This window comes from Tachysurus fulvidraco, chromosome 6 (genome assembly GCF_022655615.1).
Source record: "Tachysurus fulvidraco isolate hzauxx_2018 chromosome 6, HZAU_PFXX_2.0, whole genome shotgun sequence".
Classification (NCBI taxonomy): Eukaryota; Metazoa; Chordata; class Actinopteri; order Siluriformes; family Bagridae; genus Tachysurus; species Tachysurus fulvidraco.
The window spans coordinates 13,611,641-13,627,353 of NC_062523.1; the positions used below are offsets into that span (position 1 = coordinate 13,611,641).

General features: G+C 37.9%; 1 protein-coding gene across 8 annotated transcripts in view; it reads right to left on the minus strand.

Moving 5' to 3' along the window:
• Positions 1-483: 483 nt before the first annotated feature.
• The window catches only part of tanc1b (tetratricopeptide repeat, ankyrin repeat and coiled-coil containing 1b), a 107,951-nt gene continuing 92,721 nt past the window's right edge, over positions 484-15,713 (minus strand). For 7 of the 8 annotated variants that reach the window (XM_047815177.1, XM_047815174.1, XM_047815175.1 and 4 more), the window contains 12 exons: positions 13,501-13,737; positions 12,540-12,725; positions 11,775-11,853; positions 8,251-8,384; positions 7,366-7,489; positions 6,896-7,071; positions 6,429-6,561; positions 5,052-5,081; positions 4,844-4,935; positions 3,891-4,037; positions 3,241-3,341; positions 484-3,119 (listed from right to left, as the gene is read on the minus strand). In XM_047815177.1, the coding sequence (XP_047671133.1) occupies positions 1,766-3,119; positions 3,241-3,341; positions 3,891-4,037; positions 4,844-4,935; positions 5,052-5,081; positions 6,429-6,561; positions 6,896-7,071; positions 7,366-7,489; positions 8,251-8,384; positions 11,775-11,853; positions 12,540-12,725; positions 13,501-13,737 (2,793 nt within the window). In that variant the 3' untranslated portion in view covers positions 484-1,765. The remainder of the gene's footprint in view (positions 3,120-3,240; positions 3,342-3,890; positions 4,038-4,843; positions 4,936-5,051; positions 5,082-6,428; positions 6,562-6,895; positions 7,072-7,365; positions 7,490-8,250; positions 8,385-11,774; positions 11,854-12,539; positions 12,726-13,500; positions 13,738-15,713) is intronic. The other variant, XM_027164442.2, reaches the window with a different exon arrangement.

Here is a 15,713-nt window from a genome sequence, read left to right on the forward strand (position 1 = left end):
TAGCAGAACATAAGTATAGGATTAAACAGAAGTAAAATAACACTAAAATCAAGCTGTTGCATTTGTCTTTTTCCTGATGCTTGTCCCGGCTCAAACTAGCACTTAGAAAAATCATGTGCTTTTTTCATTTCCTCCCCAACAGAGTTTGACTGACAATGATCTTAGTCCGTATGCTAGTGAAGAAATATCAGTGTGTTTATTGATAAACACTACAAAGACTTTAAGTCAGACTGCCAGTCAGCCTGAATAAAGGGTTTTAAAATGTAAATAAAACCTTTCCTGCCCTGTTAAGGCTGATGGAGATGTCACTGACTATTGTTTTTTTTAGATTTTATTTACAGCTTTCACGGTTTTCCTTGGCTGACCAGTCCTGTGATTTTTTTCTTTCCAAGACTAAATGTTAAATTGCTAAATTCTAAATTGTTCAATTGCTGAAATGTTGCTATATCTTGTGGCTGAACAGAATGAGTGATGCAGGCTGGCTGTTTTTCAGTGAGATTTATTATTTCCTCTTGAATAATGGCAGTAATGCATCTTTACAGCATGTAATTAAAGAATAATACAATTCACATTACTGAAACATGGCAAGAATTGCAAATAAAATAATTATTAAAATAGAATTTCCTGTCCCCCAAGCCTAATAGCTTTCATTTTATACTGCATGTCCTCTTTGTTAAAAATGACAACCATCACATGCACTTTAACCCAGGTTATCTCCATAGAGCTTCTTATTGAAATATTTTAGCAGCTGTGCAAAAATAACTATATAAAATATATTGCTTTTACAATTGCCAAGCCATAGGTGCTGTAAATAAATTATCTCAGACAGCAAAACAACAAGCACATAGAAGGAGAGAAGAAAACTTTTAACATTATGGGGCAGATTTATATGTAGCATACAAACAGGAGTCTATTTTCAACAACCTCAAACATCTCAAATAAAAAAAAAAAATGCATAAAATAATACACAACATTTAACACATACGATTTTCCATTTAGTCAAATACAATGACAGACTTTTACATAAAATAAAGGGTTTGAAAAATACAAGAACTATTTACAAAGTTAAAAGCCATTTGTCATATCCAGTCCTGGAGTAGACTGGAGTGATTCCTCGACCTGTAACACACCTGCCTCAGCTCACAATAGGCTTCAATTTGATTAGCTGAGAGAGGCACGTTAGCGCATGTCCAATAAACTGACATTCTCACACAGGATCAAAGATACCCTGCACTAGTGGTTAAAGTGTCTACTCATTATTGACCTCTTCTACTCTTTTTTCAGTAATTAATCGCCACATTTTAGTCATTATGTTTCAGCACCAGTGATATAATGTCAACAGATAAACCTACTGTGTGCATTATGAGCACTTGACAGATTTGCAGTAATGGTGTGTAAAGTGCTGTGTGTGGGTTTATGTGCGTCCCTTTGCAGTGGTTTGTTTCCAGTGTGGCTGAAGTATGATATGACAGCAGCCCATTAGCCCATACGTTTGGCCTTACAGGACATAAAAAAGTACAGAAAATTGTATTCTTCTATTTTGTTAAGTAAAACATGAATACGATTTAGTTGTAAGGCCTAATACAGTGTAAGGAAAAGCTTAAAAACAAATTCTCTTTATTTAATGTTTGCTGTGTGTGTGAGTGTGTGTGTATGTGTGTGAGAGAGTGAGAGAGAGAGAGAGAGAGAGAGAGAGAGAGAGAGAGAGAGAGAGAGTAAATGTAAGCAATGAGTAATGGATTTCTGTTTGTATTATGAATGGGCTTTATACGTTGGATTCAATAAAGGAACGCTTTGGTTTCATTGAAGCTACATGAATGGCAGGATTATCTCGGCTTAAGCTGGGATGTTTGGGCTTGTTGTCCGTGTAGGAATGTGCCATGGCCACCACTGGCTTGGGCTCTTTGTAAGAGGTGGCAGCCTGACAGAACTTGTCACTGAGCGTTGTACAGTGCAGACTGCCATTGTGCAGACTCCCTAAAGCAACAGAGGAGGATTTAAGCTGCTCAGGGTAAGTGCTGCCCAGTTTGGCAACGGCTAACTCACTGTTCATTCCTGCTGAGGACATGCTGTGGCTGTCTGAGTGACTCTGCCAGGCGCGGGACACTGGCTGCTGGCCCTGTGGTTGGTGATGCTGCTGAAAGCGGGCTGTTTTGTCCATAACACCCATAAAAGGTCGGGGTTTGTACTCTTGGTTGGCAGGCTTGCTTTTGTCCACACTAGTTTTGGTGCGAACGTCTGGCCCATGCATTTTGCCGCTGTCTGACAGGCTGCTGCTGGATGCCAGGCTGCTGGTGGAGCTTGACACTCTCATACTGCCTGGCTGAGATCCAGAGCCTGATCCTGCTCCCTGAACCGACTCCTTCCTCAACTCCTGCCCTTGAGCTCCATGTCCTGCTGACAGAGCCAGGCCCTCTAAGGAGCTCACTGAGTGGGCCAGGAGTCTCTCTGGAGCCCTGCTTGAGCTACAAGACACAAACACCTCAGATAGCTGGACCCTATCACTGTCATGGTGAACTGTGGCAGAAAGAGGAAACCTGTCCACTTCACTAGGGGGTGACAGAGGGCTGATGTCGATGCCTGGCCCTGCTTTCAGCATGTGGCGGCTAGGGACTGGGCTGGAAGAGCCATGGCTCTGTGACTGGGTCTTTGTGCCTGCTGGGCATGTGGAGTTAATGTGCTGGTTGGTTTTGATGATCTGGGCTTGTTTAGTGGGCTGGAGAATCAGGCTCTTGTGTGTTAGAGGTTCTCGCTGGTGCTGCCGTTGGCTCTGCCTATGAGGAGGAGGAGGTGAGTTTGACTCTGGCAGTGTCCGGTTAAATGAGTACAAGCTTTGGGTCCAGGCTTCAGTTCTTGTGTCCATCTTAGAAGACTCCTCCTCTTCATGAAGCTCCCTACTTATGCTGTTCTCTGTTACGTCTTCCTCTTCCTCTCCATCTTCATGCTCATGGTCAGAGTCTTGTGAGACTGTGGACTGGATCATCACTCCCTGTTTATTTTGTGCACGCTGCATTTGTTTACACTCATCCTCTACTCTGGCCAGGAGTCGGCGAATCTCACGATTATTAGGGCAGAGCTTGGTTGCTTCATGTAGGTCAGCTAATGCTGCAGTAAACTGCCTGTAAGTGGAAGAGAAAGGGAAATACTGAGATATTTAAAGTGCATAAAGAATACAAGTTAGAAGACACCATGAAAAACCTGAATTTGCAGGAAGAGTGCTATCATGGTTAACTTCTGTACCTGCTGCTCCTCTTGGCTCGAGCTCGCGCATAGTACGCTTCATAAGACTTGGGCTTCAGCTCCAGTGCTTTTGTTGCAAATTCTTCAGCCAGGCCAAAGTCCTGCATGAAAGACAGTACACACACAGGGGCTTCAGAAAATGCAGTGAAGTTCTTCCACATTTAGCATAGTAAAACACTTCTAAGTCTGAGAATGTCTAAGGAAGAGGCTGTGTTGTCATAGTGACTATATGAAAAAAACATTTAATTTAATGTATTTCAAAAAAAATGTACTTGGTCAACTTATATGTGATACTGATATCAATTTCTAAGAATAAAATAGAACGAGTATAGACATATGTGATAGAAATTTTGTTAAACACTTTTTTTTAATACTTTGTATAAAGACTGGTAAAGTTTAACAGCGGAAGAAACATCTTTTCATACAGTATTTTGCGTTTTTACAACAAATTATGGAAGTGTTTTTATGCATTTTTAAAACCGTTTCCTGAATAACAACGGTTTGAGTATCGTAAAACCATAACAATATTATGTGCGTTGTGCTTAAAACTGCACCCGTAAAATCCTATCAAGCTGAGTTTTTTCATTTTTAATAGCATGCTTCCCAAAATGTCTGACAGGAGCACAGGAATAATTTGTATGGATGCTTACATTAGTTTTCCTACGGCAGCGTGAGAGATTGAGGAACAGAGAGACGCGCAGCTCTCTAAACGCTTTCAGCTCTTCACCAAAGCCTTCTCTGGGAAATTTCCTCAGTGCATACTGATACCTCTGAGCTGCTTCCTTCATCTTCCCTCTCTGAGAGAGAGAGAGAGAGAGTGTAGAGATAGACAGAGAGAGAGAGAGAGAGAGAGAGAGAGAGAGAGAGAGAGAGAGAAGTAAAAAAACAGAAAAGTAAAAAAAGAACAAATATAAATAAAATAAACTAAGCAGAAAGCACAATCAGATACTCATTCATACAGAACATCTCACAAACTGACCCTGCATCAATCACTCGATCCAGAATTGTTCCCCCTCTCTCCATGACACAAAACTCATTCACTTAAATGTCACAGAGCAATCAGTGTACCACACACACACTTCGTCTTCTCTTCATTTTACTCCAATCGTACTTTGTTCTTATTAAATGATTCTTATCAGGTATTTTTCAAACCACATTTTCATGGATTAGAGGGCAAATTCTGATAAGTTAATTGAAGATAATAAATTGTCATTTTCATTTTAATAAGTGCTCAAACGATAATAGCAAGCCTGGAGATTTGGCACTAAAACATCATGTTGAATTTGCTCTGTATTACAGCTCAAAGTTTCTTCAGAAGTTGTTCATGATATAAGCTTAGCACCTGAGGCTTTCACTCTTAACTTCAGCATTATCTTTAACAAAAGCTTATTTTTTAATCTGATAGTTGACATAAGAGATAAGAAATTACTTTTATACAAGAAATTATGCTTTCAAAGGACTTAGTGTTATTATTCAGTTAACTGGCTTGTTTTACTTCACTTTTATTGTTACTGTAACCAGGCCTGTTTCATATAACTGATAGTCATACATCTCTTGGCTTTCTTTGAGAATTATTTTCATTCTTGACCATTTTAGCCCTTACCTTGTAAAGCAGATTGCCCTCTTCCATGAGTTTCTGTAGCAGAATGATGAGGATGTCAGGCTTTGATGTGGCCATTGCCCAAGCTGCATTACCTATATTACACAGGGCAGTAAGAGGTACATGTTTCTTAGCTAAATCACCATGTACAAAATAGATAAACAACTTTACTCTGTATCAGTATCGTAGTGAAGTTACCTAAAGACTGTACCTGTTCGATCATAAGGAGATGTTCGGTAGCCTTATGACAGTTTTATTGAAAGCAGTTAAGAAAGAGAAAAAAGGGAAACAGGGTAGAAGTATAAGACAAGCAAAGATAGAAAGGCCTTATTTAATGCAACAGAGATAGAAAGTCTACGATCTCAAGGTGAAAATTCACAAAAATTTACACAAACACAACACTGGATGAAAATAAAGAGACCACTGGGAAATTTCTTTTTATAAATATGGGCTTGAGTAAAATGAACAATTTTTATTTTATTTTAGAATAATAATAATAATATTTTTGAGAGTTATTTAGAGAATTTATTTGCAGATGATCACAATTGTTCAAAATAAAAATAGTGTTTTCAGACTTCGAATACTAATTGAATTAGTTCATCATAAATATTAAACAGTAAATTATAGACTAAACAGGAACTAAAATAATAAGAATTCATAAATCAATATTTGTTAGAATTGCAGGTCTGGGGATTGGGCTGGCATTTACATGGTGGTCCTTGATGTCAGTAAAGCCAGAATTAAAGCCTTCTATTCCTCAATCAAATCTTTTAATTTCAATTCTCCAGGCCTGGTTAATATTTTTATTCCAGTTATTTTTTCGAGGTACCACTAGCATTGTTTTCCACGCGAGTCTTTTTTCTTTTCCTTATTCAGAACTTTGTTGCTTTCAGTAACCACTGAATTAGCACCTCATTAAGTAGAACAAGAGGTGCTTGTACTGGAATTCAACAGAATGGCTGATGTAGATCTAAATATGCTGTGTTAAGAAAAAAAAATGGAGTGGTCTTAATTTTTTTTCCAGAGCTGTCCACACACATGCACACACAGACAAACACACACCCAGCATTACATTTCATATTTTCAAACTTATCCACTGCAGTTATTGTGTGTTATTTGTATGGTGGACTATTTTCATCCCAACACTGAGGTGTTTAAAACTCAGCAGTACTAACACAACACAATGCAAAGAATTATGGAGAAAAAAATATAGGCTCCATCTAGTGAGGAGGCAGTTCATTAACATATTATCCTTTATATACTGAGGTTTATGAAGGTTATGTGCGTGAACGGGAGTCATACATCTGGTAATGTAATACTGATATTCTGATGTCATAATAGATCCCATGCTGCTGAACACATGACTGTTGTTAATGGTCACTGTGGCTTGTGTGTTTGTATGAAAGTGAGAAAGAAAGAACCCATTTCTCCTTGCCACATTACCGAATCAACAGAAATTTGTTCAAGCTAAATTTTGTATCATCCACACATTGTTTTGATGAAAAAGAATATTTAAAATTGTGGAAACTGCAATCCAGTAAATTCTCCTCAAATTGCTGATTGCATGTTATGATGTTTTTAAACTCACCTAGTTTGGCCCCTTTCTTGAGTAAAGTGACCACCACTGAAGTGTTTCTGCAGCCTATAGCCCGATCGAGTGGCCGCATGCCACTATAGTCCACATGCTCAATCACAGCTCCTCTCTCCACTAGATAATGTACCTACACACACACACACACACACACACACACACACAAACACACACACACACGCACAGAGAGAGAGAGACAGACAGACAGACACAGGGGGGGGGGAATGAATCATGGTCTTGTTAATGTAGGAGCAGGCTTTCTTGAGCTGACCTCGTTTAAAATATACTATTTTTCCTTCGGGTCTTCAGATGACCAATTTGAATCTACCACAGTTAACAAGAGACCAAACATATCATGTACTCTACAGCAAAAATTACATTTTAAACTTGGTGCTAACTAATGAAAAACAAGTCAGATTGTGCCTTATTCAACTGTTCTAAACAAAAGGCTTCATGTAACTCACAATCTCTGCATCCCCATAGAAAGCAGCCAGATCGAGAGGAGTGCGTCCGTTCTTGTCTGAGTGGTCTATAACTGCACCCTTCTCCACCAGGAACTGAACCACATTCTTATGTCCTTTCAGGCATGCCCAGCTGAGAGGCGTTAACCCCTCCTTATCCACTGATGTTAAAGAAGCACCTGGAAGATATAATGCCTTTAAAACAACTACAGCCTATGGCTTTGGTATTATGATTAATAGGACATTACAGTGTAAATTCAAAGATTCTGGTTTACTTAAAGCAATTAAAATTCAGGTCAATAAACCTATAAAAAAGAATCTACATTTTTATTGCATTGTAATACAATATTGTATTGTTCTGGAATTCATGCATTTTCAATGTGATTTAAAGGACCTTACAGTACACAGGTAAGCAAAAACAGAAACAAAGAACTAGCTCCCCGGACGTTAATATTAACAGTTTGGTCATTCACCTTTACTGACGAGGAAGTCCACAGTGCTGAGATGACCCTCACATGCTGCCACCATCAGTAATGTGCGACCCTGCTTATCACTTCCATTTACATCTGCGCCATGTTGCAACAACACATCTGCAACCTAACATATAGAGAGGAAATATTATTGGTATGCCTGCTCTAAATGCACTATTGCCAATTAATGCCAAGCTTGCCGGGACATCAACACGTAAAGCACCTGCAAACCTAAATTCTCATACAGCTTGTAGCGTTAGAATTTATAGTTAAATAGAAGCAGCACTGACAGGTGGCGTAAGCAGCTACTACACTAATATACTAATACATACAAACATCAGTCTGTGTTAAGGAGATACAGTAACATTTACAGGGCTTTGAATTTACTTTAACTGTGAGAAAAAATAGGGAACACAAAGAATATTGTAATAGGTTAGACTGATCATATAACTAAATTATTTTCCAGGTTCCCTGCAGTTATCAAACTGCAATCCCATTATAGTCAGATGCAGTAAACAAAGTATTTCTTCATGAAGACATTAACAAGATTAAAACACAGATATTTCATCTGAAATTACATAGTGAATTTGATACAAGTAGGTGATATGAAACGTAATGCAGTGGTAAAATGGTGAGGATTTGTCTTTGCCCTTTCCCACACTTTTTCTATTTTGTTTCCATTTTTTGTTAATTTTGGTGCTATTTAAGGCCACAGTCATATAAATATTTTTCATTATTATTTATATTTTATTATTTAGTTAGCTTTAAATTAGATAGTTTTAAATTTAACTTTAGATTAAATAAAAGAATACATGCTCAACATGTTAATGTGTAAGACTTCTGTAAGACTAAAACACAACAGTACTGCTTGCATGTATAATGTCTCACCTGCCAATGACCCTGTCTCACTGCACACAAAAGTGCACACATTCCTCTTCTGTTCACCTGCTGAACCTGTGCCCTCTGCTCCAACAGGTACCTACAGACATCCATCTTCCCTCGACCTGCTGCCGCAGTCAGAGCTACACACACACACATGCACACACAAATATAGACTAATTAAAAAAAGCAGAATCCATCAACAATCTAAATAAAAGTGATCATCAATAAGCAGAATTAAAGCGAGTGCTGGGTGATATGTAAAGTCCTTATTTAAAGCATTAACCAAAACTCACTATAAAGCCATAGCTATGAGAAGATAATGAGTTAATTGAGATGAGAGTTTTCTCTCCATGTCTGAAAGTGTAGCTGTCTGGAACACTCAGGCCTGCTATGAAACTGCATGTGCCTGTGACACAGAATGTTGGAAGTGATTGGGTTGTCTAGGATACAGCCACTAAGGAGCAGGGAACAGATACAGCAGGGTTCAGACATCATGCCAAACCTGGGAATGACGCAGGAGGCAACTGGCATGTCAGAATCCATTCTTTGTCTGTCCGTCCGTCCCCAAAAATATATTCACAACCCAAGTTTTATTGGGGTCAGCCTTCAATCTTTATATATAGGCTAATAAAAAAAAAATAGAGCCTGTGATTCGGTATATGAAAAAAGTCTAACAAATGGATAATGCTGTTCAGTCCATTATTGAATAGAATTGTACATTGGAGAAGCATTTGGCATTCAGACAAATTTCTAGGACTATGACATACACAATTATACAAGTGATTTTTTCTACTTTATAATTAGCTATTAAATCTACTGTTGGAGATCCCAAACTAGGTCAAGCTGTAAGAAGAGATTTAAAGTGGTCTGGTTGTAATGCCCGAAAGAACGGCTATTGCTCTCGATACGTTTATCCATCAGAATTTGTAAATGGAATAAAACAGAAGAGCAAATGTGTCGTCAGTCCTTCAAAAGGTTAAATAATGCTGTGACAAAGATGGAAATCAATGTGAGGGAAAATGATAACAGATCTCTCTGCCAGTGTGAGTCAGTTCAGCAAATCCATCAAAAACCTTAGGAGAGCTGGGAGAGTGACAGTCATTCATTCAGTCTCTCTTTCTCTCTCGCATCTCTGCAGGTCTAAGTCTTTTCAAGTGCATTACTCTGAAGTGCACCATTTAACTAGAAGTCAGGTGATTGATCGTATCATTTCATATCGTAGCACCCCATAGTACTAACAGCTGACCCTTTCATGTTAAGTCTACACCGGTGTCTACCCCATCACCTGTATATCTCTTTCTAACTTAACCCAGCATGGAAAAGGAAATGATTTTATGCTGGTAAACCCTGCTTCACTACTTTCTTTCAGTGACTACAGAAGACCAACCATTTGTAATCACCTCTGCAAAGAATCATGTACTCATCAGTGATGGCTAAGTACAACTAATTTTCTGACATTAATCTACAATATAAAACAAAATCTGAGAGAAACTATAAACAGTTTTCTATAGTAATTTTCTTTTATACAGACTTTCATTCCATCTGGCATTCATTTTGTTCTTGGAACACACAGTTATTGTTGCTGTCTAATTTTCTATTTACAGACCAAATAAAAAAAATTCACCACAAGCCAAAAGTATTTTGACATCACTATAAAACAATGATTATATTCGTCTTAGTGGCACCAACACAATTGCAATTCAATCCTTAAAAATTCACTGAATATCCACTTACGCTGTTGGCAAAACAATCAACATCACCCTCTAAAATAGTACTGTGATCTTTATGTAATGAATAAAATAACATCACAGCAAGTGGCAGGCCTGTGCTGTTGGACAGAATTACCGTACTTGGTGTCTACTTCTATGAGATGATGAATTCTCCAATGCTTCATTAATAGAGCATTACACGCACATTTTGAACCAGATGAACCCGAGATGCAAAAGAATGTCTTTGTATTCATACAATTAAACGATTACAGTCTGGTCTGCACTGCATAGATACGGTCCAAACACCCCAGAAGGTCATGCTCAATACACTCATCTGCTAAATACAAACTTAACATTTAGAGACTATTCAATATCATTATAATTCTCATTAATGCACTTCTGATTTTGTCTGCATTGCAAGTCAAGAGGAAGTATAAATGACAAACGTTCTAGGCATTTCGACTTGTTTGCCTAGTTATTAAGACACATAACAGAAAGTAATAATGGACTGAAATTTACAATATATTTTGAAAAAAAATCAATAATACTCATTTAAAGAGTGTTCTATATTACTCAGCTATTCAAACTTCACTTATACTTTCTATTCACTGAGGCCACAATGTTTTATAAGCTATAAAATATTTGATGATGAACTGACCTATATCTTAATGTGATCTGGTAGTGGAAAAGTGTGCTGTAATTGACAGATGGACACAAAGAGAGCATTGTTCCTGTCCGGCTGTCAGAGAGAATAGTCCCTACGGTTTAGCAAAGACAAACTGTGCAGCCGGGGTAACCAAAAACCATCTATATTTATTATAAGCCTTAGTATGTTGTGTATAAATCTTCATACTGTAATTTAGATAAACATTCAAGAAGAAGTTTAAACAAAGGTCTCAGCTACTGTGTGAATCTGAAGCAACAAAAATACAGGGAGACATGTGTGGAACTGTTAGATGAAAAAACTTGATGAATGAACGTCGTAAATCTTGCAGCTGAAGCTACTATCCAAGCCATGCTGTTATGTAATATCAACTTTTGACCAATCATCAACAGTACTGTGGTATATATAATATTGATTAATTATATGCTTTTATTTAGCAGGCCAAATAACCTTAGGTGACAACAACAACAACAACAAAAAAAAAAAACCCCAAAAGATTTCAACATCACATTAGTATAGTGTTCCTAGTGTAGAATTAAAGAAGGGTGTACATTCTTTTCCCCAGGACAATCACAATCTCTACAACGTATGTGAATATGAGAAGGTATAGTTTGTCTCTGAGGCTTTAGGCAAAGAGGCACAAAACAGAGACTCAAATGAGTGGCTGTGAGTCATCAGGGAACAACAAGAAGGCTTTTATTTGCTACCTGCCATTCAATCCTTTTTCTGAACCCTATCTTTAAATTTCTCCAGCACCTACAGAGGCTAGAGCTCTGTGGTGACCTCTAGCCTGCAATATCTTATGGATTACTGTGACTGGTCTAAACTGTGTCAAAATACAAAAATGCATGATCTAAACTAAACATTTGATGATTCTTGTTTCAAAGCTCGTCCATTTTATGTAATATAGAACAAGAGCTGTCCATTCCCATGTAAACTGGGAAAGAAATTTTGTACCAAATGTTGAATGACAGATCTGTTTATGGACATGATGATATGAACTGAAATGATGACAAAAGGATAATGCTTTTTTTATCCATATAATAAACAAGCAGAGGTAAATTAAGATTATTCTAGAATAAGACGGAGATTTAGAGGTAAAGCAGGAAGAAGAAAATGTAATTACATTTATAGATAGAGATTAAAGAAAAACATACCTGTTTCTCCCCACAGTGTATCATGAGCATCAATCTCTATGACCAACTCATCATTATGGGCCAGTAACTCTCTCAACACCTACCGAACAACAAAACTGGTTTGATTAAACAATTTCAGTACAAAGAAAGGAAATTAGCAACATGTATGATAATGTATACAATAGTAGTGTAGCTTCAGAAAGGTGTGAGAGCTATACTGTAGACAAGCTATACTGTAGACAAGTACTTCAGGAGATCAATACAGAAGTGCCACAGAGTGTTAGATTTTCTCTGAGGTGATGCATTTATAAAATGAAGTGCAACGACAGACAAATAGGAGGCGAGGTACTTCAGTGAGGTGCTCTCTCAACCTTATTAAAATCCAAACACTCATCCATCTGTCTGTGACCTGGATCAAATACTCTTCTCAAACCATTTCTACACAGTATCACATCTCACACAATTTTCTCTTACTCAATCTACTGCACCATTACACTTACTCTGTCTCTTTCTCTCCCAAATCATATGAACTTTTTTCCCATGTCCCATCCTTCCTTAATAAAGAGGTTAAAATGTAAAGAATGGTCTCACATCTATCACACTGCAGTCTCAGTGGCCTGTTGCTATGGCTAATCTCCCATGGCAACTGTATCACAAAAATGTGTAGAGTTTGGAGCATGAAGGTAAACGAGTCCATATCACATAGGTACCCGGTGTGTGTATGTTTTAGCAGTTAACACTGTTTCGGGTGATTTTTTTTCAGTTTGTCTATGTGTGTTAGCTGACCTGTGTGTGTCCCATACTGGATGCTGCTATTAGTGCTTGCTGAAGGGATTTTCTCTTTAAGCTGAGCTCATGTTGCTGATCCTCTCTGCTCCACCTCTGCTCCAGCAGATATTGGAGGATATCCAGATGGCCCCTCAGAGCTGCATGTACTAGAGCAGTCTGTCCATTCTTATCCACATGATCCACCTGATGATGGTAAGCAATAATACACCAGTCAAAACCAACTTTTATTAAAGTTTGCTTCAATAGATGTTTAAACATATATATATTGCTAAAGAACAGCCATTGATCTGGAGTCATCTGGAAACACAAACCAATTCTCTCTTAAAATTTTCAATGTTGTCAAGTTTATTCCACTTTCACAACTCCAATGTGAATTTTCATTCGGTTTTCATTCATTTCATTGCAGGATCCAAGTCAACTGTTTTGCATGTATCCAAAGCACATAACAAGTGTTACAAGAGCAACAAGAGGCTAAAGTTTGCTCTGTATATTAGCTCTTCAAAATGCTTTAAGTAATGTCATTCTCAGCAAATTGTCCTAATTAAAGAGACTATTGGAAGGAAAAAAACATTTACAGTATATCCTGCAGCATTCAACATATGGAACTAGCCTATTTTCCCCACAACAGAACTGCTTTTTTTATGCAATTGCCATGTTGGCAGTGTTCATTACAGAATATGTCAGAATATATGCAACGATCCAGCTGTGACATATAAATAGTAAGTAATAAACAAATTATTTACCTTGGCTGAATATGTAGAACGCTTTTCTGGACCGGCTCCACATAACTTTTACACATAACACTGTTTATACCCTAGACAATTTTTGATTGTGTATGTACATGTATTTATTTTTTTATTTTTATTATTGATCAGTTGCATTATTTACACTTTGGCTGCATGTAAACATACCCATTGATTTACTAATAAGTTGCATCATTTGATTTCATCAAACTTGCCTTGGCTCCTCTTTTGCACAGCTGGCTGACCAGGCTCAGGTGTCCTGATGCAGCAGCATAACTGAGTGCACTTATGCCGTTCTCAGATGCCACATCCACACTGGCTCCAAACTCCAGCAGCAGGGCCACCATCTCATGATGACCCAGGTGTGCCTGCACGCACACCACTGGTGCGTTGTTCAGCACCTCTGTACGGTAGTTCACGTTCGCACCACCCAACATCAGCAAACGGCTCACCTGCACACACACGTGACATGATTACACAGGTTCAACAAAGTAGACCAACACTTCATTACAAGAGATCACTTTACTCATTATAATCTCTACACTGGCTACCTGTTAAGTTTAGAATTGATTACAAACTGCTGCTACTTACGTACAAGGCTCTTAATGGTTTAGCTCCCATGTATCTAACTAGTCTCCTAACACGTTACAATCCTTCACGCTCTCTGAGATCACAAAACTCAGGACTTCTGGTAGTTCCCAGAATATCTAAGTCTACTAAAGGTGGTAGAGTGTTTTCTTATTTAGCTCCCAAACTTTGGAATAGTCTTCCTGATAGTGTTTGGGGCTCAGACACACTTTCCCAGTTCAAAAGCAGATTAAAAACTCATCTCTTTAATCAGGCATACACACACACACATATAATACATCCCATAAAATTATGCACCATTACATCAGACTTGCACATTTTCATGAACAGCAGATATGTTAATCCCTCTACACTGCTTTTCTCTTTCACACCCATCACGAGGCATCCAGACATTGTACCAGGTCCGATCATCTTCCGTGCGATGAAGATTTTGGACCTCCACTGAGATGAGGCTGACTCTGAGAATCCTGAGACATCTACAGATCTACCAGCTCCAGTTGGACTCTATGATACCAAGATGAGATCTGAACTCCATGTGACCTTTACACCAATACAACATTTGTTTGTCTGTATATTTGTAATCACACCCTCTAGTGTCACCCATATGATGATGGGTTCCCTTTTGAGTCTGGTTCCTCTCAAGGTTTCTTCCTTACCAATTTAAGGGAGTTTTTCCTTGCCACTGCTGCCTGAGTCACCTCAGACTTGCTCATTGGGGATAAATACATATGCATACATACATACACACTGAACTATATACTGTATATCTTGAATTTTTATTATATTATTTCTTGATATTTCTCTTTATGTTTACCTTCTGTTCTATGTTCTGTAAAGCTGCTTTGAGACAAAGCCCATTGTAAAAAGTGCTATACAAATAAACTTGAATTGAATTGATAATAATCAGTGGTCAAAAAGGTAAGGTAACAGAAACAGTAACAGAATTTGGGTTATTCTGGAATATACTATACAATTATTTTAACTTAAATTATTTTAACTTAATGTCATTCTCCAATGCAAAGGGAAATCTCTTTTCATAGTGAAAATACATATACTACATGCACAACAGCTGTAAAGTTGAATCCATGAAACCCATCCATGAAACCGAGCTTTAAAATGCATTGTTAAATGTCTCTGCACTACCACTAAAGCCCCAGAGTGGCAGACAATAGTGGCTTTGCTTTTCAGTCTTTCAGAACAATTATCCTCTCTGAAACAATACCTCAACCCGATTAGCAAAGCATGCTAATCACAACAGCACTCCAGCACAAAGTGGAATATTCAGGAACAGGCTTTAACCAGGCACCATTTTCCTTTTGATAAGCAAATTCGATAGACCTAATACTAACAAGTAGTTATAGACATGGGGCTTAATGGCAATTAACAGTGGTGGGAGATGACTTAAAGTGCAGAGAAAGAAGGAAACTGTTTGAGAGAGAGGACAGAATGGTTGATAAGAGTGTGTGAGGAGAAAGTAAATATGCTTTGTAATACTGTATTCTTGAGAAATGAGTATTTAAGACAGTTTTCCCTCCTGAAAAAAAGAAGAAAGAATGACAGTGCTTGATGAGATCATTTTTGCCTTGAGCCAATTTTCATTAATTCTGTTCTTACTTTCCTGGCAACACGAAGGATGGTATTTCATACCTCAGTAACACAGTAGATATAGTTTCACATGAAATCAGCAGAAATTTATCAGAAAATTATTTATCCAGCACAATAACTAACACACCTAAATGATCACTAATATAATGGAAAGATGGGGAAATATGAAAGCCGCAGAAAGTTTTTCCCCTGCAGAAATGTTAATGTATCAGGCTAATGGGGAGAAAGTGTGTCG